We start from the raw sequence: 23,067 nt of genomic DNA, 5'->3' as shown, positions 1-23,067 counted from the left end.
CGATGAAATTTTTCTGTTGAGGCAGCAAAGGGAGAAAAATTGGGAAAGGTAACTGACAAATTACTTTTAAAGTAACTTAGTTTGATAATAAAGTAATCAGTAAAGTAATTAGATTACTTTTTTGAAGAGTAATCTGTAATCAGTAATTAAATTACTTTTTCAAGTAATCTGTGACAACACTGGTCATGTTGCAAATGTTGAACTGAGCTGACTGGTCTTTTTTTTTTGTTTTTTTTGTAAAGGTTGAGCCAAACTTTTGAGCGCCGCCGCACCGTGTGCATGGTTGTAATCAAGTTGCAATGCACAAACACACGCTTCTTGTAGGTTCTTCTTCATCGTGGTTTTTGGCAACAATTTTTTTCCCGCTCGGCGGTCAGGATATCGAAACATGGAATCAAAATTTTAAAATTCGAACGGTTCCGGGAGCATCGGAGTGTTAGAACCGGGTCCCATCGATGCTTGATGCCCAACTCTAGTGACGACGTCAGAGACTATCACTATCTACCACCCACATTATTATACAATAAGGAATTGTTAATGGACCTGTTGGTTCAAATGTTCATTAACAAGCTTGCAGAAACATACAGAGAGTCCAGCACGGGATTCTTGGACCATACTGCATTATGCAACTTAATCGACCCCTTTGGGAGAGAGCACAACAAATAAATAAATCTCTAAATATAATGGCATGCCTTTACAATCTAAGAGCGCCGATGCATGCAACAACTAGCGTAACCCTGCTGTCACACTCTTCTTTATGATCCTTTGGAAGAAGGCAATTCAGTCCCTAATAACCCCCGTGATACACACTGCACATATCTGACAGCTTTGGAAGCACAACAACAAATTCACATGTGAACTGTTATCATGTGGCAGGAACCAAGCATGTCATTTGTAACCAATCTAATTAATAGAGGCTACGGTACAGTCGAAGCCATTACTTCACAGTTCAGATACTGTGTACTGTGCAAAACGACCAATTATATTTACTTACATCCCTTTTCTAATGATCTGGATAAGAGTACTCTTTTTTTCCCCTTAACTATGTTAAGTCATGTTATACCATTCAAACTGCCCAAAATCTGGGGTCTGCTCTTTAGGAGGTTTTCTACAGTGTAGAAGCAAATTTAAAACAGTTTTACAGTAGATGTCAATGGGAAGTGACCAAAACAGTTCAAAGCAAGCACACTTTGCCACTAGATCTGAGAATTGTTTGAGAAAAAGAGTGAGAGGCAAGGAATTAATGTTTATAGATTGTTTAAATTAGGGCTGTCAAAATTATCGCGGTAACGGGCGTTTTTTGTAATTAATCACGTTAAAATATTTGACGCATTTACCACACACACCCTGCTCAAACAGATTCAAATGACAGCAAAGTGTCATTTCCACTTGTTACTTGTGTTTTTGGTGTTTTTCCGCCCTCTGCTGGCGCTTGGGTCCGACTGATTTTATGGGATTCAGGCTTCAGCACCATAATTATTATTGACATCAACAATGGCGAGCTACGAGTTTATTTTTTGATTGAAAATTTTACAAACTTTATTAAAATGAAAACATTAAGAGGGGTTTTAATATAAAATTTCTAGAACTTGTACTAACATTTATCTTTTAAGAACTACAAGTCTTTTATATTCATGGATCGCTTTAACAGAATGTTAATGTTAATGCCATCTTGTTGATTGTTATGATAAACAAATACAGTACTTATGTACAGTATGTTGAATGTATATATCGTCTTGTCTTATCTTTCCATTCCAACAATACAGAAAAATATGGCATATTTTATAGATGGTTTGAATTGCGATTAATTACAATTTTTAAGCTGTGATTAACTCGATTAAAAATTTTAATCGTTTGACAGCCCTAGTTTATATGTTTTAAAGCATGTAAGAGAAGTACAACTAGCCATATGTCCATCTATATCAAGTGAGTGCCAAATTCCACCCCACCCAAGAGGACATCTCCAACATTCGATTGATGTGCTAAATATTAGGGATCTTTAACACCTAGTCCTATTAAGAAACCTGTTTGCGTTTTCTGAAATAATATGAAGTTGAGGAAAAACCCCAAAACTATTCAAGTAGTAATGCTTAATTAGTTACTCACTCCTATTGTTCACCATATCTTTGGGTATTCTTCCAGTGATCCGAAGATTCGCCCAAAGCCCATCAGCCAAAACCAGGCCCCTGGGCCCCAATAGGGCTTAGACCTAAAAGCCAGTTGTGCGAGCCAGTGTGTGTGTCTTTGTGCGTTTGGGTTTTAGCTTGTCAGAAGCTCTGGGTCACCTCCACACCTCCCTCTCACTTTTGAAACGGACCCCTGGTGGCAGTTCCTGGGAGAGCCAAGTGATGTCTCCATCAGCCTGTCAAAAACAGAGATAGCCCGGGGCTCCACCGGGGTCCCCCCCGAGCCAATCAAAGTCTTCACAAAGCACAGATGGATGCTCTTTCACCACTGGGCAGTAATACTGCTGAGGAGAAGGAGGGGAGTGGCTCTGTCACATCAGACACCCCCCTGTTCCCCCACCTCACTATCAGATAAAAACAAACCAGTAGTGACTATGTTTATTTGAATATTGTCAGTGATTATTTCCCTCATGCAATGAAATAGAGCACATTGGTTCCCAACCCTACATTAAAAAACATCTCAATGCACACACAAATAAAGTGTCACAAAGAACACTGAATTTATATGTTGTATCAATTTACTTTGAAATTTATGTGTGTGTGTGTGTGTGTGTGTGAGTGTCATGACTTATTCTGTTGTAAGAAATGCAACAGGTTAGTACACAAATTAAGTGACGCTTCTGTCATGTAGTGGAAAATCAGTTGTTCCGCTTATCACTATTGGCCACTGGTGTAAAAACGGTTACAGATCCATTATCTGTACAATATCCAGAATTTTTCTGAACAATCAAGTAGAAATGGATAATTTCTTATCGCAAACTGAACAATCTTTCATGGCACATTGTGTGTGAGTCACTGAAATTATTTATAGACAGATGGAGATTATTCAGGGCATTATTTATTGTTTTAAATAACTGAGAACAGCATAAATAATTGTTTGCAGTGATTAAAGTAAACTGATAGCGTTGATATGACATCCTTACCAAAAAAGGACAATAGTGCAAAAACATACATATTCCCCCTTCCCCCTGTTATTTAGAAATCCAATGAGCTTTGGCTTTTAATTATATTAGTGAGTGGATCAAGAGGAATATATTGCCATAGTTTGTTTTCCACGAACTGTTAAGTCCGGCATTAACTTTGGCTTGGGGCAAATATCTGACACAAAAAAAATAGGAGATCTGAGTTAAGCCTCCTTCCTTCTCTACATCCAAAAACGAAGGCACCGCTTTTTTTTTTTTTTTTTTTTTTACCTCCCAGCTGGTGATTGACAGGGCCGTGAGCTGCCCTCCTCCTCTTCTTTCTCCAGCTGTCAGCCAGGGAGGCAAACACACAAGTCAGAGGGCGACTTGGGGGGCAAAGGGAGGCAGAGCCAGGGCACTTTGGCGGAGCTCTGGTGGCACCGGTGCGTTGTTTGTCAGGCGGACTGGGTCGAACCCCTGCTCTCTTACTTCTTCTTGCGTGGCAGGTTCTGGCTTGTGGGTGCTCTCAGTGCACTGTACTGCACCTGCGAAAACAACCAGGAGTTTTTTAACGGGATGCAGGTAATCCGAGCTCAGCCGAGCGCACGGTAATGGCTCCCCTGAGAAGAAGCCAGTGCAGCAGGGGGAAAAAAGGCAAGGCGGGCGCACAATGTAATGAATCATTTTTTAAACACAGGAGCAGAGGGGATTAATCATGCACAGGAAGGATTTCAGGAATGAAAGGTTTTGTACCAACTCCTCATTCTGCACAGCAATCACAATATTAGAAGACCTGCAAGGCTAATGAAACTTTGTACATCCCTCAAAACTAAACAAAGTCCAACGCCCGCCCAAAATACTCACATGGGCACATTAGATGGTGGAGGCAGAAAAGCTTGGTCCGTAATGTAGACCTCGATCCTTGCCTATGTATCATACTCATTTGGGGAATATCTTAGAATTCCACCAAAGTAGCTGCTTTAAACCAAAATGGCAGAAATCCCATTCCATTCCATTCATAGGTCTTGTTAAGACCACATTTTTTTCAAATGTATTTATTAGGGTTGTTCCGATCATGTTTTTTTGTTCCCGATCCGATCCCGATCGTTTTAGTTTGAGTATCTGCCGATCCCGATATTTCCCGATCCGATTGCTTTTTTTTTTTTGCTCCCGATTCAATTCCAATCATTTCCGATAATTTTTCCTGATTATATATACATTTTGGTAATGCATTAAGAAAAAAATGAATAAAACTCGGACGAATATATACATTCAAAATACAGCACATAAGTACTGTATTTGTTATGACAATAAATCCTCAAGATGGCATTTACATTATTAACATTCTTTCTGTGAGAGGGATCCACCGATAGAAAGACTTGTAATTCTTAAAGGAGAAATGTGACTTTGTATATTGTGACTAAATATTGCCATCTAGTGTATTTGTTGAGCTTGTTGAGCAGTAAATGATACTGTAGCCATGCCCAAATGCATGATGGGAAGTGCAACCATGACTGTGCGTAGTGCTACCAATTGATATATCTTCTCTGCGTTGGGAAATAACATAGGGTGTTAAGAAAAAGAGCAATTACTACCTTGCTTCCTCACATTGCTTCCCACGATATTTCTAATCATAGGGAGAGGGATTGTAAGGCTTTAGGCAATTGAAAAAAAGGCTCCAAAGGCTGCCAAAATTCACTCTACTCATTTTACGCTGCCTTTTAGCTCTCTATATAAGTAAAACGGTGCCATAACAGATTGAGCACGACAATGCGTGAGTGGGTCGTGCAGCGCATGCATTAATTGCATTAAATATTTTAACGTGATACATTTAAAAAAAAATTAATTACCGCTGTTATTGGGATAAACTTGATAACCCTACCTTAAGCCTAAACTAAAGACTCTGGATGAGTGTAACATATTATGTCTGTAACGTTAAATACAATTAGAAAACGATTTAATTAAAAAATATATATATTTAAAAAAGGCATGTCCGATATTTTTTTGCCGATTCCGATACTTTGAAAATGACATGATCGGACCCGATCGATCATCTCTAGTATTTATTTATTTTTCAAAAAGCATGGCATAAGTGTCCCTTTTTACCTCGATGGGTGGACAGAATGGTTGTGAAAAACAATTTGAGGATTAGCCTTGAAAAAAGGCAGCTCTAGCCTCCGACAGCAGTTTCACAAATCGAAAAGAAACTATAAAGTCATGACTAGCTTAAAGGGGAAGTTCAGGATTTTTGACATTAGGCTTAATTTTCAAGTTAGCGGGGGTTTAATTAGTCGGTGGAGTTGATTTAAACAAATTCCTTGCAGTTAGTTAGTGTATTTATTAGTTCCAGGGCTCCGGAGTGCCTAAGCTAGCGCGAGTCAATGAACCCGTCCTAGCATGCCAATACAAAACAACATATGTATGCATGAAAATCACTGTTGACCCATGCAATCAATAGTGTTGGCTATGTTTTCAGGATGAAGTTATTAAAACTTACCATTGCATGTCAATAACTGCAGTATGAACTAGGCCTGTCGCGATAACAAATTTTAGTGTGTGATAATTTAGCTCATAAATTATTGCGATATGCGATATTATTGCGCCCCCCCATTTTTCAAAAACCAATTTACAATAACATAGTTAGAATACAGTATATATTAATAGATCAAGTACACCCATTTAAATGCGCTAAATGTTTACTCTTAAATCATAAATACTGTTTAAGAAATCACAACTGAAAACAATAGACCATGCCTCTGAAGTAAAAGACAACAATTATTGATAACGCACAGAAACACAGAATAAATGTGTTTTTCAAGAAAAAAAAAAAATTGCACTTAATAACTTAAGCATTTAGGCAAAAGAAAACTTTTCCCCTTATAGCTTCTGCTATGGTGTTCCATAGGGATGCAATAGCCACGTTTGCATGCTGACTTTTATTCATACCGATTCAAATCATTCCGAATGGAAATTTCAGATCAGCTGTTTACATGTCAGTTCATCTATTCCGATCCAGCGTTTACATGTGACTGCCTTTATTCCGAAAGGACGTTTGACAACTGCCGTCTGACATGCGCAGATTAATCAAAACAAAGCGTCACGTTGCAAAACATGGAGATCGATCGTCGGAGTGCTGCTGTTTTAACTTTAACCCACTTGTTGTGTTTGTGGGGTCGTATCCGCTTCTGCTGTTTTGCTCTTTTGCCTTGTAGTAGCCGGTTTTCCACCGGTTTCTAATCTGGTCAACGCTCCGGTCTATTCCGGCTTCGTGTAACCTCTCGTGAACTTTTTTAAATAGTTCACTGTTCCTCGTTTTACGCCCGTCTAAGCGAGCAATTATATTCAATTCTTTTAAAGTTTGAATTAAATACAATCTTTCCGCCGGACTCCAATTAGGTGCGCTGTGCTTGGAAGCCATGTTGCAAGTGACGTTACTTACATCACAAAGTGACGTCACCACGTCAGTACGGAGCATGTGCAGAAAGAACGCAACCAGACACCATTCCGCTCCCTGTTTACATGATATAATTTTCCTTCTAATTGGTTTGGGAAAAGGAAGATTCCACCCCTGTGAATCGGAATGAAATTCCATTCGGTATGGGCCTGTTCATTCCGAATGAGGTGTTTATATGGAACACGTTTATTCGGTTTGAACAAATATTCCGATTGTAATTGGAGGGCACAATTTTCGATTCGATTAAATACATTTAATGCTCTGGAAAAAAAAAACAAAAAAACAATTGTATTTCTTGTTCCGTTTTTTTTGTTTTTTTTTTTTTTTTGTTGTTAACGAGCAAAAATTAAATTACCATCATATAAACATGCATTTTAGTGCATATGTGCTTACTTCTTACTGATCTGAAGACATTTTGTATAAAAGTGCTGAGAACAATCTTTATTGTTTGTAAAGTGAGGCAGGGCACACTGTTGATTGCTACAGCTCTCTTAGCAGCTAGGTTTACTACATGAGCAAAACATCCTATTTGTGGTTCGAATCCATATGTGTCACGTACTGAATTAACAATATTTATAGTCACTGGTATGGATTGATTTGGCCTGCTAAACTTCCATTCAGTCATGGCGGTTACTAATTCATCGATGTAGTATATGGACTACGTGTCCCATAATCACTCTCCACGTAGCAAATGGCATGGGAAGTAACACATCTAGTTTGCTATTTCATGATATCTAGTGTGTGCGCGCATTAAAAAAGTTAGCAAACGCCACAGAATTCACGTCTGCTCATTACTGCACAACACCAGCATATGACAATCGACTTTCATAAACAGGACGAGTTTTAAGCACAGCGCTCTTAATTTGCCACTCAATGTTCATTATGTCCACTTAGCTGTCCATTGTCAAAGCGAGGTTGTTCGTAGCAGCCAAGTCGGGAACAATGTTTTGGCAGACTTTGTTGTAAATATCCGGAAGTGCACGCACGACTTTCCACCACCATGATGAAACGTTCTTCGTCCATGTTCGCTGGTGTTTAAACCATTAATAAGACAGTGGGATGTTGACTCCAGACTTAGATCAGCCCATTTTGACGGATGCGTCCCCAGCAAAAATAGAAAATCGCCTAAACCATTCGGCGGGCTCCGGCACGCCGGAGATGGTCCTCAGTCAATCCAAAGCACTGGTATACGTTGAACAATAGGATATAATGGGAACGGATTGGCTCCGGCGCTATTTTTTGCCGGACCTAGAACGAAGATGCATTTTGTGTAGTTGGTAACAAGGAATCCGAGCTTTTAACAGCGCGTCTGCTGCACACGCGCACGCACGTGCACGCGAGGCGATAAATCGCAGCGGAAAAATTACCGCCTTCATTTTTATTTATCGTGTGATAAATGGAATTATTGGATATTGCGACAGGCTTAGTATGAACAGCAACATTTGTAATCCAGTAGCTCTGTAGGTAACAGGCTGCAGAGCGGAGCCAGCAGCAAGTATCCACAGTTTGTATTGTTCCTTGTTCTTTATAGGGAATATGTGAAAACTCTCATTTGCCCATTTCTTCTGTTTCCACAGCTTCTAAATGCACGTTTCACTATGTTGCCGTTCTTCAGTTAAGACCAATGAAAATAAATACCATTGAAAAACGCCACTCAAACTGGAAGGCCCTTGTCGCGAAGACAGAAAAAAAAAGTACCCCGACTTCAAGAGTTGCTTCAATTAGACGTCACTCGAAAAAATGCGATGCCTGTCGAAAAGCATACCGTCACTAGTAAAACTAAAGAAGGCAGTTTACAGTAGAGGTAGGAATCTTGGGGAACCTAACGATTCGATTACGATTCAGAGAATACGATTCGATTATAAATCGATTATTGATGCACCCCCTCCCGCCTTCCGCTTTTAATGTTTCGTACATTAGTTCCAAAATTGTTCAAAAATCCTCTCAAGCTAAATCAAACTACTATTTCAGTATCAAGTTAACAGTTCAAAACATTAAATAAAATACTCAAATCCCCATTCTGTATCAGCAGCTTTAAAGTGCGCATGACAGGATAAAAAACGTCTTAAACAGCATTATTATGTGAATTAGAATCATATTTTGAGACGATTTGACTATATACAACAATTTGGCAAAGCGCTGATGACGAGAAATTAGTCTTTTAATCAGCCATTTAGCTATGCCTACCATTATAGGGCTCTAGCATCCCCAACAGGAGGATGACGTCGGCAGGTTCATGGTTTCATCGGATTTGGAATTCAACCCTTTAAGGGGGAATTATTCAGAATGAGGAAAACGCGATGAAGAGAGCCACAAAATGTCATTGTTTCAGTCTCTCTACTATTTTTACAGGGTATTCTTTTTATCGAAGTATTTTTCTCCAATTGCTAAATAAATGGTATGACAAATAAATAACAGTCTTGTGCTAAATGGAATATGAAATAATAAAAATACATTTAAATGCAGAGAATGTAAACAAACCAAGAGGCGTGACAGCTAGCCGACATGCTAACCCGAACCGAGTGATGTTTCAAAGTCTATTCTAGGCTTTCGAAGCAAAAAATCCCTCAAAAATACCCGGGATTATGTCACACGGCGGTGGGGTTGTCGATTGTCTTTGCCGTTCGGCAAGCCGCCCGCCTGCAAGCAAGTTACAGCTCGTCGGACTGCTGCGGGCAGGAGAGCTCATTTGCCGGGGAAGCAGCTGGACAAACCGGCCGACGTCGGAGGAACGCGTAGCTGCCCCATGGTCAACACGAATATGGCGTAAAATAATGCTTTACTACACGGCGTAGATGGCAAGACATAAACAGAGAGCGGCGTGCAGTTGTTGTGCAGCTAACATGGCAGGATGTGTCTGAGGAGAACTTTTCTACATTTCCGTCCACGATCAAAGGTAAGTAAAAAGTCCTTTATTTAAATAAAGTTTGTATTGTTTACTTTTTATAATTGCTGTATTCGATGCCATTTTTAACACAAAGTTACAATTTCTGATGGGGTTTAAAATTTGACAGAACACTGGGCACACGAAGAGGGCAATAAGCAGAGTATAGCGCCCTCCCGGGGGGGAGTGGCATTTTCAGTGGACAATCAGCCACAAAATGCAAGCCACCTCCGTATTAAAACGTGTGCCATGATCCCAGTATTTGACATAGTACAAAATACAGTGTTTACTCACTTCCTCGTAAGTTCAATGATCCCATAGTAGTAGGGCTTGTTTTGACCAATATCCGCGGTGAACGGGAACCTTTTGAAACACAAAAAGTCTCAAATGCCTCTCCCTGGTTCAGGAACAATTTTCTGCAGCCGTTTGGCTGGCATGATGTGAAAAATAAACAAATTGATCCGCAAATGTCATTGCGTCATTTGTGTCATTTGTTAATGTCACAAATTCTGAACTTCAGCTTCAACAAGATGCGCAAAAAATCTCAAGGACAGTGGGTGACAGTTGGCATTTCTGGGAAAATTCCATCTTACCTTGGCAGAACTCTATACACTTTATAGCAAAACCGCGGGTAGCATAGAGCGAAAGCTTGACAATCACTAGTTTGAATTATGGTGAATTCCAAGGCTTGTATTTTGAGAAAGTTCTATGGCTGATATCAGCCATTGAGCTGTGATCAGAAGAGTATGATAGTCAAATTAGTGATGCTACATTGCCAAGTTCCTGTTGTTTTTCTTAAACCATTCACTGTCAAAGTATGAATATAGCTTTGAGGTGGGGGTCATAGCTGGCTGCAACTTTTTATCATTATTATTATTTTTGATTACAAGTCACAGAGGGAATTTGGAGATATGAACACTTTTTTACTGACTGAAAAAAAAACAAATAGAAATCCAGGCCATAAAAAATGTGTTTAAATACTGTATGGCATCTTTTTCAGCTCAGTACGCACACATGTCAAATTACCCAAGACTCACTCTTTTCTTTTTAATTCTGCAATCATACAATTCCCTCCCCAAATATGTTTCAGTGGTGCACATTTTTTAAGTGATCATGGGGTGTTGCATTGAAAAAAAGCATATAAAGTTCTTTTTGAAGCTGTGCGGCAGCCAGGCACTCAAACAAGGCGGCAAATCTGTTGAGTAAAAAGGTAAGGAAAAGTTATGCTAATTAGCTGGGCAGGCCACTATTAGAAACAGGAGATGGGAGTGTGGGAACAAAGTGGCAGCCTGGTGCATCACAACATGAAACTGCGCTCAGAACTGACAGATGCTTCTCATTTCTGCGTTGTCAGAAGTCCTCCGTTTGAGGACGACTTTGTAGATTTGCGTGGCCGCTAATTGCCAAGTCAGATTTGCAAGAAGGACAGGAGTCCGTTTGCCGCCTTTGTGGTGGGTTTTGTTGCATCTGACTATTGTTCCAAGTCAACAAAAACAAAATATGTGCTTTTTTTACGCAGGGTCTCTTGGGTATAAGATGTTAAGGTTATTTTTGCCACCCCCACCCACCAAAAGCAATAATGAAAGGCACATGGGATGAATCTTAAGGATGTTTCTTTGGTCTTTTTTTCTCATGACTTGGAGCTATTTCCAACATGTACTTTCTCTCAGAAAAGTATTGTTTCCTCTTCTGTGCTATTTCAAAGCTGAAAAAATGTTGTATCCCAACGGGGAGGAAGGTGGACAAAAGGAACTGGAATCAAAAATGCATCCGCCACCTTGTTTTGCCAACTCGGCCGTCCAAATCTCAAACGAGACAGGCTCCAGCCACATCACAGACGAGTCGGCCATGTTATTGCAGAGGGAGGACATCAAGGGTGAGAGTCTTCGTATTCGCACTGTCAGGATATTTTCCCCAAGGGTTCAGCGACGGGGTGAGCTACCTGGGAGATGAAGGGAGCGACGTGGTACTTCATTTCCTAGCAGAGCAAACCTCTCCGCGCCTTTATGATGACCGTGTGATGTCGACGTCAATGACGGATAGGCTTTGGCTAACTGTGTCATCACATTCATTGACCTTTCGCACCCTAAGGGGGTGGCAGTGGTGGGAAATGACAAAGTACAAACACTTTGTCATGATACAAATATAGATTTATAAGCGAAAGGTACTGTGTCTAATTATGTATTTTTCTAACAACTTTTTAAAACTCAGTGGATTTACCGACAAGGGCTTTTTTCACAGGATGTAAGACTCAATAGTGAGAGGTTAAATCAATTGAGGTTATATCTTGGAGTCTTATAAGGCAGCAAAAACAGATATAGCAGTGACTTGAGTAACATGAACTACAGAGCATAGGAGAAGCAATATATGGCGGAAAACACAGACAAGACTGAAAAAAGCAGTTTCTGCTCTTGCACTCCTCTTTAAAAGAAACTGCTGTATTTTAAGCCAAAACAACTGTTGTGTTTGACAGAACAATATGTCTACATGCTGCCATAGCAGATTCATGCCGCATTAAGCCCCCAAACTATTTTTAGTTTGCCCGTTTTACCCTGAAAACCCCCGTTTACAGATGTCGCGCAACTGCTTTTGTTTCAACCTAGCAATAAAAAGAAGGTAAGTAATCATATTTATTATTCGAAATGTCTGAGATTTTTAGTTTAGAATCATTAATTGATGTCTAATATTTAGTTAAAAACAAAACAAAAAAAACGACTTTAAAAAATTATTCACTCGATATTTTAAACTTTTAAACAAATTACTTAACAATGAGAAAAATGGTGTCTGTAAAAAAGTCACAGATATCTACCTCATAACTATCGCTTAATTGTATTTTTTTGTTACTGTCGCGTTTTCCCCAATATTCTAGATGATAAATAATCAATCCAAACAAAGAAAAATAGGAAAAAAACGTTTAAAATGGTAAATGTATGAAAAAGAACATCTTGACCACTCCTTGATGTCTGCAATTTCTGCATCGCGGCCCTTGTTATATTGCTATGTTTCACCCATAAAATCCCCCAAAAATCCGGCTGTGGCCATTTACATCTGTGTCTTGACACTCAGTGATACATGGAATTTTTGGATCGAAACATGGTAAGTACGCGATCATAACTCGTTAAAGTCATGGTGTCTGTAATTCTGCTCTCGCGTGCTCTCACCTCCAGATAGGGTTTTGCTGTTTAAATTTTTTTTTATTTTTTCAAAATGCCCTCCTGTTCAAAATTTTTCTTTCCACGGAAAATTGAGACTTTAAGCTTTCCAATGATGTATTACACGTGCATTTCGGCCAATTTTGAAATTTGGCCAAATTGGGGGTCTCAGAGCAGAACTTCAAGTCACCTGTGTTTTCCGCCATATTTTCTGTCCACTGTGTAATTGAAATGTACTGAGCAGAAGTGGGTAGTAACGCGTTACATGTACTCTGTCACATTTACTTGAGTAACTTTTGGAGAAAACTTTACTTTTAAGAGTAGTTTTACTTAGCCATATTTTTTTTACTTTTACTTGAGTAGATTTGTGGAGAAAAAAACACTACTCTTACTCCAATACTTTGGGCTACACAAGAGTCGTTACATTTTTCCTCTTTATTCTACATATTAGATTTATTACTTTTTTGCCAAGAGTAGCTCAACTAATTTCACCAATGAGACGGTTGCAATAATCACATGACTATTAAACCAATCAGATGCAAATTTGACATTCTATGATCACACCAGCCTGTTCAATCGCGTGGCGTCATTAAAGCACCGCAAAAAATGAAGTTTTTGACATAGAGTGCTGTCCTCAACATGACTCGAAAGCGTGGATTTAAACCTCTCTCCCAGTTTTCATTTGACACCGATTGACCATGGAAAACCAGAAATATGATCCTTGTATTTCATAATAATAACTGTGAAGGTACTATTCGAACTAGGAACTACTTTCTCTACGAGAGGGCACTCATGCTCTTTGGACAAATAATGCTTCATTTCTGTCTTTTTTTTTCCTCTCGCCAGGATTAATTTTTTGTTGTTGTTGTTGTTATTTCTTTGGCTTAATGTGGTTATGTAATGGGTTATTGTACAGTATCATTATAACAACAGTTTAAAAAATCAAACAAGAATAAGCAGTTACAATGTTACTCATTACTTGAGTATTCTTTTCACTGGATACGTTTTACTCGTACTTGAGTACATTTTTTGGATGACTACCTTTACTTTTACTTCAGTAATATTATTTTGAAGTAACACTACTCTTACTTGAGTAAAATTTTTGGCAACTCTAACCATTTCTGGTACTGAGTGAGAAGTGGCTAATGTGCAGATATATGTATAAAGGCGAAGTTATGTTTCCGCGTCAGACCTGCACCGTCAAGGGTTAGGGTTCCTATTGAATTTTCAAACCGTAGCGTCACGTCGACGCATATGACGTGGCGGAAATGGACTGTGATTGGTCCGATAACATTTGATAACGTTAACATCAAGGCTTTCAACGCAGTTTGGGAAGTTCCATAGACGGCAGAAATCTGCTATGGCTTCCCACTGGCTGGTTGTAGAACACGGCAAACAAATAGGGCTGGAGGGCTCGGACAAAACGCTGGACGCAGTGCTCGACCTAAGTTTGAAGCTAGCAGCCACAGTTAGCTGGTTTCCACCCGAGGCTAGAACTCTCTATGCGGCATCAAAAGTTGGACAGACCGCCTCGAAACAGTCTTCTGCGTCGCCTGTGCCTCAACATTTGTATGATCAACATTTATTCAATGTTGATGAGTTGAAGATCAACATTCAAGCGTTCCATCTTGCACTGTTTATTTTTTCTCCATTAAACTAGACAAGAGGAAGTCAACAAGCATGCCCCATAACCGTAAAAACATAACGCCAAACCCCTCTAGTGGCTTGGTGGTGAATTACAGAGCAACGCGTCACCAGTGGCCTATACTATGAAGCCGGTTTTCTGGCTTAGCAGGGTAACTTCGAGAGTAACTTTATCACGTGCGACGTAAGTTCGCGGCTATGCGAGACTACGAAAGGTGGATATGTTGGAACCGAGAAGTGTTGCCATGGCAACACACGCCACACGCCAAACCTGGCCTGGCCTGCAAATCAAGTTTATTGATCGGACTCGGATTTTTTAGGCCCAAACTAAAAAAAAGAACATACGTATTCGTACAGTCAAGGGGACTAAACATACAATCATCCTGTTTCGTGTGGTGATGCGTGACAATTATTTCTTACTGTTAATGTACCAAATCTTATTTTATTGTCCTGACAGCAGGCTTTATTTCTTTTCATGGACATAAGTAAACTGGCATATTGACGCATTCACAAATCACACGATCTGTAAATTCGCTGTCAACAGACCCGTTGCGCTCTACTCGCCGAAGCGGTGTTGGATTTCGCGGTGAGGGTGGATTTTAATTCCTCATAATTCCGCATGATCATCGCGCATTCCTCCTCCGTGAAGTAAGGTGCCCGTGCCATCGTCACAAGTAGTGTTTGACTCTGGTCACCACCCCCTTTTATGTGAACGCGCAGTAACTCTGACTGGGTTGACACAGGTTCGACTAATCAACCTCATAATCAGCGTCGTAGTACCGATTGACCACAAACTAGACAACCAGGTTTTGTCAACTCCGGTTACCCGATGGTAAACTGGATTACTTCTGGGGAGGTTGAACTCGGTTCGTAGTATAGGCCACTGGCCGGTGAACCATCGAATGTCGAATGACGCCGTAGTCGCTGCACTGTCACCGCAACTCAGGCTTAAAATGTTGACATAGAGCATGTGCATGACTTACGACTTCCTTAACCCAATTTCTTACCTCGACTTGTTTGATTTTTTTTTTTTTGCCACAGTGACTTACAAAGGCAGTTAATTTAAAATGGGAATGTTGTCAAGGCTTTAAACTAGGGCTGTCAAAATGATCGCGTTATTGGGCGGTAATTAATTTTTTAAATTAATCACATTAAAATATTTGACGCATTTAAAGCACATGCCCCGCTCAAACAGATTAAAATGACAGCACAGTGTAATGTCCACTTGTTACTTGTGTTCTTTGGTGTTTTGTCGCCCTCTGCTGGCGCTTGGGTGCGACTGATTTTATGGGTTTCAGCACCATTAGCATGTGTAATTATTGACATCAACAACGGCGAGCTACTAGTTTATTTTTTGATTGAAAATTTTACAAATTTTATTAAAATGAAAACATTAAGAGGGGTTTTAATATAAAATTTCTATAACTTGTACTAACATTTATCTTATAAGAACTACAAGTCTTTCTATCCATGGATCGCTTTAACAGAATGTTAATAATGTTAATGTCATCTTGTTGATTTATTGTTATAATAAACAAATACAGTACTTATGTACCGCATGTTGAATGTATATATCCGTCTTGTGTGTTATCTCTCCATTCCAACAATAATTTACAGAAAAATATGGCATATTTTATGGATGGTTTGAATTGCGATTAATTACGATTAATTAATTTTTAAGCTGTAATTAACTCGATTAAAAATTTTAATCGTTTGACAGCCCTACTTTAAACCTAACTTTAGTGTATTATTCCCTAAACCTGCATAGAACCTGAACGTGAGAGTTCCTTGTCCAGACCTGACACATTTTAACATCTCCTCACTGAGGATAATTGAGCAGAGGGGCTGCTTTGGAAAGGTGTCTCTCCATTATAATCAAGACATGCTAGAGGATGCATTTCCAGCACACTTGGGAATTTTTATATATAATAATGCAAACATCTTGCGGGAATTTGCCCCCTGTGTGTATATAAAAATAATGCATTTTACCTTCTGAACATCAGATGGCATCCTCTTGAGAAAATCCAGCAGTTCATTATTGTCGATTGCGTATGGGTTGCGCAGCTTTTTGGTAAATTTGTGAACACCTGTGAAAAAGAAAAAAAAAAAAAAAACGCCCATCAATGGATGATACTGTATACCAAAAACTATGATTCCCAAACTGTTAGCATTTCAAAATCATATTACTGTAACAAAAGTCTCTCCTTAACTTCTGCCAACAACCCAGTTTAAACTTATTGGCCCCTTGAGATACACAGATCTTTCAGTTGAGATTTATTAATTTAACAACACTTCCTACACATCAGTTACTGCTATCCTATTTGTTGGGGCATTGGTGTTCCCTTGTTACACTTAGAGGCATTACAGATAGTGTGAAAAAAATTGCACATTGATTCAGCCAATAGCAGAGGGTAAGTTCCACATTAAAAACTCTCAAATAAATTTGCGAATAGTGAACAGCAAATAGCTATGTGCCGATCGATTTTCCACCTTCTCCTCACTTTCAAGCGCAACTCTGAGAGATGATGTGTACAAACGAGAGAAAAACACATCTCAACAGTGTGGTAATGGGACCATTATACTGGCAGCTAGAGAGTGCCTCACCCCAATGTGCAGACAAAGAACCCCAGGACCTAAATATGTGCACGCAACTTGAAAGGCTTGCCTTGGAACCACAGGGATGGAGGTTAACAGGCGAGGCAGAGCAGTGTCTCCGTCTGCGTGTTTTTGTTTGATAAGATAGGATTTTGGTATTGATTGCGTGGAAGACTGCGTGGAAAAAGAGCGGCTGTGGGCTGGCGAGCTGGTGAAGGAGAGCCCGTGGAGGGCAACGCATCTCCCTGACCACAGAGATGACGGTTTGCGCTGTATAGCCACACTAGATAATGAGAGGCCTTCAGAATGCCCAAGGACATGCTGTGTTATATACAGCTCAGCTGCTCTCCTTTGTGTTCCCACCAAACCCGGGGCTTTTGCCTACACTGGGCTCTACCATCGCAGCCCACATGGAGCCCAGCTCACCTCTGCAGATGTCTGATCTAGTTGCATGTGCAGAGGTGTATGGAAGAGATCAGGAAAGAACTTCACTTCAATAAAGGCAGGTGAAATCACGTTAAACATCTAAACAAATTGCATGTCTACATATGATGGGCAGAGTACCCCAAAATAAAGCAGCATACTAAACCAATTTCTCCTGACAATTACCTTTGGTCAAATTAATACTGCCATTATGAATATGCCTGTTGTACCTTTCTTTTGTGTGTGTAAGCAACAGTGTTGTTAATCTTACTTTAAAAAAGTAATTAATTACACTTACAAATTACTCCTCCCAAAAAGTAACTGTTACCTGAATGTAAGAATAATTAGTTACTTGACAAAATAACTGGTGTTACCTTTCATATTTTTCAAAAAAAAAACATTAACCTTTGCTATGTTTGGAAGTCATTTAATGTTGTGAATCAACTATTATAAGTTGTTAAAATTGCTCCCGTAATTGCATTATTTCCCTTCCGTCTACTTTCGACATGTGAAAGTTTTAAAACTGTTTCATCATTTAAAGATAGATTCAAGTCAAGATTTTGCCGATATAGGAGTATTATAGATAAAAAGTTACTTAGGTTCGCTAGGTAGGTTCTCTACTACAGAGCCTTCCTGAGAAGTCTACTGGTTTAAGATGGCGGCTGTTTACTAACGCCGGTGAGTCCAACATTTCGAATCTAGTTCTATATACATGTTATCTCTACCGTAGCATCATGTGGGCGTAGTTTGCAGGATATCGGCTAAAGTCAGGCATTATTGGAGCAAACTAGCATCACGTTTGCAACGACGTCACAACTCTCTTCCCTCCTGCCCACTCCTGCTTTGTTCTCTCGTTTCCATGAGTCCGTGTGTCTCAGACTTTTCTCGCGTCATTCAACAAACGTAGTAATGGAAAGTAACGCACCCCTTTACATCCTCAGTAACGGTAACGGCGTTGCCGAGATGAGAAAAGTAATTAATTAGATAACTCACTACGGAAAAAAATAACGGCATTATACTCTAACGCCGTTAATAACAACACTGGTAAGCAATGTACATTGGGGCAAATAAGTATTTAGTCAACCACTAATTGTGCAAGTTCTCCCACTTGAAAATATTAGAGAGGCCTGTAATTGTCAAGATGGGTAAACCTCAACCATGAGAGACAGAATGTGGGAAAGAAAAACCATAAAATCACATTGTTTGATTTTTAAAGAATTTATTTTCAAATCATGGTGGAAAATAAGTATTTGGTCAATACCAAAAGTTAATCTCAATGCTTTGTGATGTACCCTTTGTTGGCAATAACGGAGGCCAAACGTTTTCTGTAACTCTTCACAAGCTTTTCACACACTGTTGCTGGTATTTTGGCCCCTTCCTCCATGCAGTTCTCCTCTAGAGCAGTGATGTTTTGGGGCTGTCGTTGGGTAATACGGACTTTCAACTCCCTCCACAGGTTTTTAATGGGGTTGAGATCTGGAGACTGGCTAGGCCACTTCAGGACCTTGAAATGCTTCTTACGAAGCCACTCCTTTGTTGCCTTGGCTGTGTGTTTGAGATCACTGTCATGCTGAAAGACCCAGCCACGTTTCATCTTAAATGCCCTTGCTGATGGAAGGAGATTTTCATACATTTCGATACATGGCCCCATTCATTCTTTGCTTTACACAGATCAGACGTCCTGGTCCCTTTACAGAAAAATAGCCCCAAAGCATGATGTTTCCACCCCCATGCTTCACAGCGGGTATGGTGTTCTTCGGATGCAATTCAGTATTCTTTCTCCTCCAAACACGAGAACCTGTGTTTCTACCAAAAAGTTCTATTTTGGTTTCATCTGACCATAACACATTCTCCCTCCTCTTCTGGATGATCCAAATGCTCTCTAGCGAACCGCAGACGGCCTGGACGTGTACTTTCTTCAGCAGGGGGACACGTCTGACAGTGCAGGATTTGAGTCCCTGGTGGTGCATTGTGTTACTGATAGTAGCCTTTGTTACTGTGGTCCCAGCTCTCTGTAGATCATTCACTAGGTCCCCCCGTGTGGTTGTGGGATTTTTGTTCAACGTTCTTGTTATCATTTTGACGCCACAGGGTGAGATCTTGCATGGAGCCCCAGATCGAGAAAGATTATCAGTAGTCTTGTCTGTCTTCCATTTTTTTAATAATTGCTCCCACAGTTGATTTTTTTTACACCAAGCGTTTTACCTGTTGCAGATTCAGTCTTCCCAGCCTGGTGCAGGTCTATAATTTTGTCTCTGGTGTCCTTCGACAGCTCTTTGGTCTTGGTCATAGTGGAGTTTGGAGTGTGACTGACTGAGGTTGAGGACAGGTGTATTTTATACCGATAACGAGTTAAAACAGGTGCCATTAATACAGGTAACGAGTGGAGCTTCGTTAGACCTCGTTAGAAGAAGTTAGACCTTTTTGACAGCCAAAAATCTTGCTTTTTCTTAGGTGACCAAATACCTATTTTCCACTCTAATTTGGAAATAAATTCTTTAAAAATCAAACAATGTAATTTTCTGTTTTTTTTCACATTCTGTCTCTCATGGTTGAGGATTACCCATGTTGACAATTACAGGCCACTCTAATCTTTTCAAGTAGGAGAACTTGCACAATTGGTGGTTGACTAAATACTTATTTGCCCCACTGTATACTATAGTAATCTTCCCGTTCTTAGATAGTACTGGTGTAATTTTAAGGTGGCAGCTTTGACAAAAAAAAATCTTAGTTTTAGATAATGCTCTGGATGAAGCTTTACTAGGCTTTTCTATAATGGTGCAGAACATTGGACGACGGAATAAATATTTTGGTGAGGGTGTGTTTAAAAATGTAGATACAGGAATGTATTGTTGACGAACTATTTTAGTCACTACCATCTGTAATGGACCTGCTCCTCGGTTGATCAACAGCTTGGCTTCTACTAGTGTCATTTTTCATCAGGCTTTTGCACATAAACGTAAATCTACTCACCCCATATGAGCACGATGTAGCGCAGTGGGATCAAATATAAAAGCAACGTGGCTGCAAAGAGTACCAGACAGGCCAGGCACGACATGAATGGAACAGACCAGTTAAATAAGCTGTAAAGGAAGGATTTGAATTAATACCATCAAAATTCATCAATTTTTTTTTTTTACAGATATATAAACATAAGGGACATTCATGGATGAAATTACTTCTTTGTTCGTTCCCCCATGTTTGCGAGTTCCTCCAAAATGTTCTGGACAGTCAACACAACTTCTTGAACCATATGTATCTTGTCCATCAACCCCTTTTTCCCAGATTCCTAACAAAAACAAAACAAATGCTTTGATGAGGTCAACTGTTTAGTCACTGGGTTGCTCAGACAAAGACTGTAGCATGTCAACTGAGCTATTTTACATGGTTTTTCTATTGAATGGACATAATGAGCAAACAACGTCCACTTCAGACCACTTTTCAAGATGAGACACACAGACTGAAATACGGTTGGCGGCTGACACATACACATGTACACGTACATAATCAAGAGTCTCAGATGAAAAGCAGTCAAAATTATCATCCGTAATCGTGTTCCACTTGGAAGCTTAATTTTTGCAGCCTGCACGGGGTGTTTTCCAAAACATAGAAAACTGGTTCGGTTAAAAAACTGTAAGTATCTCTACTAGAGGTGTAATGGTACACAAAAATCTCGGTTCAGTACGTACCTCGGTTTTGGGGTCACGGTTCGGTTCATTTTTGGTACAGTAAGAAAATAAAACACAAAATATAAATGTGCTAGTTGTTTACTACACACCTTTCAACAATAGGAACATTAGCCTATACAAAGCTAGAATTCTGCTCAAAAAGTAGCGGGTATTTTAAGATAATCCAGCAACAATTTGCCTTTCAGACCCCGCGTATTGGTCAGCTTTCTTTCTGAAAGAAAGAAAAAAAAAAAAAAAAGTGTTGCGCCAAAGAAAAAAGCAATCCCAATGACAAAGATTTTAACATGTATTTTACAAATGAAATGCCTCAATGAATCATTTTTTTTCTTATGAACGGTTTTCAAAAGCTTTATTGGTGGATTTTCTCAAGTTAAAGCGCCACACAGAAATTAATTTAATTGTATAAGCAGGATCTGTGTATTTTTCTTATTATTTAATTACAGGTGTTTTAGCTCATTTCAATTTATTTTATTTAAATAGGCTATATTTTATTATGTGTTTATATTTTACAAATGTGATGTAGTACTCATTTATATTGTATATTTTATGTTGTACAACTTTAGTTCCTATGTGAATATTAGTTCCTACTTGTTTTGTTGTGGTAGGAGGGTTTTGTATTGAACAAGGGGTCGGGTTGGTTATAATTAGACCAGAGAAGACAGCAGTAAATCAACAAAGACAAGTCAACTGTGCCCCGATCTACCACTCAAGAGATCTGATGGACTCAAAAAGTGGGTTACGATTGCATATTAGTTTGAAAATCGACCGGATCCACCGTATTTTTACACGAGTGACTTCCGTTTTGCCCGATCCTACCTACCGGTAGTAGTATTGAGGCAGGAGGGTCGCGTTTCACATCAAATATAAACTCTTCTTCTTTTCGCGTGCATCGCGTTGAGCCGCTTCTGGGACGCATCTAACACGCGGTCGCACTGCGACTGGTGTGCATTGGCTGATTGACTTTAGCGCCCGCGTTTCACTGCGTTCTTGCGGCGGCCACGTTGTCGCGCCGTTGACGTTTCTGGGTTATACAGTCCTATCGTGTTAGTCCTCATTATAGTAGAGAAGACGGAGTAAATATAATCTACACAAAGAAACTGTAACCCGATCAACTAACAGCCTCGAAAAGTAAGGGTTACATTACGTCAAACTCATTCGGTACGCCTACGTTCCAAACCGAGCACCACGTACCGAGACGGTTCAATACAAATACATGTACCGTTACACCCTTAATCTCTACCTTTACTCCTCATGGTAGAAATGCTTTAGCCTATTTATTTTTATTTAATGCACTGAAAAAAATAATTGAGCATGGCAACGCAATAAGTCAACACGCAAATTGTATGAGGGAGAAGGGGATGGAGGGTTTGTTTTTTTGATCACATCAAGGCACGGAATGAGGACGTGTGTGAAGCCTTACAGAAGGAGAGGGGTGCACCAAGATAACGCCGCCTAAAGAGGACTGAAAAGGCTCACATCAAAAGGAGGAAATAATGACAGGAATGATGACAGAGAGGAAGAAGGAGGAGGGCGACTGCCGTGGAGGCTGGAAGATGTCTGCCGTATATGTTTATGATAGCAGACAACTACATCGACGTGATCCAGGCGGGACGTCCGCTATCACGGCTCGCCGAGGCCGCCCATGGGAACGCGGCATATGCAAACAGGGAGAAATAGGAAAGATTCCTCGCTGTCAGGCCCACAGGAAGAGAGCCATTCCCACACTAGCACATCCTCCCCCACCGGGCGTCGGATCCTGGCTCGGCACTGGAAGCTCGCCACCGGCCAAAAAAGGCAAAAGCATTGCAAAAATGCTTTGGTTGAAAGGAACATCTCACGCTCTCTTCAAGGGGACTATCAATGTTTGTACTTGTGTGTTCTGTTCGGCACAGAACGCGCTTTTGAGTTGTGCAGGGTACCAAAACCACTACAGTGAAGCACGGTTTATCACTCGTGGATACATTCCAGACGACTTGCAGGAGGTGGAAAAAAAAATTGCTGACTGTTTTACCTTTTTATCGATGGTAAAACACACCTTACACATGCAAACGTTACAGGCATACATTTTGTAGTGTGTGTACAAGTAGTGGGAACCTCTTGGTACCTCACGACACGATGCGATTTGTGGTACAAAGCTC

General features: G+C 40.0%; 1 protein-coding gene across 7 annotated transcripts in view; it reads right to left on the bottom strand.

The window, feature by feature from the left end:
- Positions 1 to 3,004: 3,004 nt before the first annotated feature.
- mctp2a (multiple C2 domains, transmembrane 2a) overlaps positions 3,005 to 23,067 on the bottom strand; it is a 94,151-nt gene continuing 74,088 nt past the window's right edge. For 6 of the 7 annotated variants that reach the window (XM_057836166.1, XM_057836164.1, XM_057836165.1 and 3 more), the window contains 4 exons: positions 20,420 to 20,529; positions 20,214 to 20,323; positions 16,212 to 16,309; positions 3,005 to 3,633 (listed from right to left, as the gene is read on the bottom strand). In XM_057836166.1, coding sequence (XP_057692149.1) covers positions 3,574 to 3,633; positions 16,212 to 16,309; positions 20,214 to 20,323; positions 20,420 to 20,529 — 378 coding nt within the window. In that variant the 3' untranslated portion in view covers positions 3,005 to 3,573. The remainder of the gene's footprint in view (positions 3,634 to 16,211; positions 16,310 to 20,213; positions 20,324 to 20,419; positions 20,530 to 23,067) is intronic. The other variant, XR_009063197.1, reaches the window with a different exon arrangement.

Source organism: Corythoichthys intestinalis, chromosome 5 (assembly GCF_030265065.1).
Source record: "Corythoichthys intestinalis isolate RoL2023-P3 chromosome 5, ASM3026506v1, whole genome shotgun sequence".
Taxonomy (NCBI): domain Eukaryota; kingdom Metazoa; phylum Chordata; class Actinopteri; order Syngnathiformes; family Syngnathidae; genus Corythoichthys; species Corythoichthys intestinalis.
This window is presented reverse-complemented; position numbering and strand designations above follow the sequence as displayed.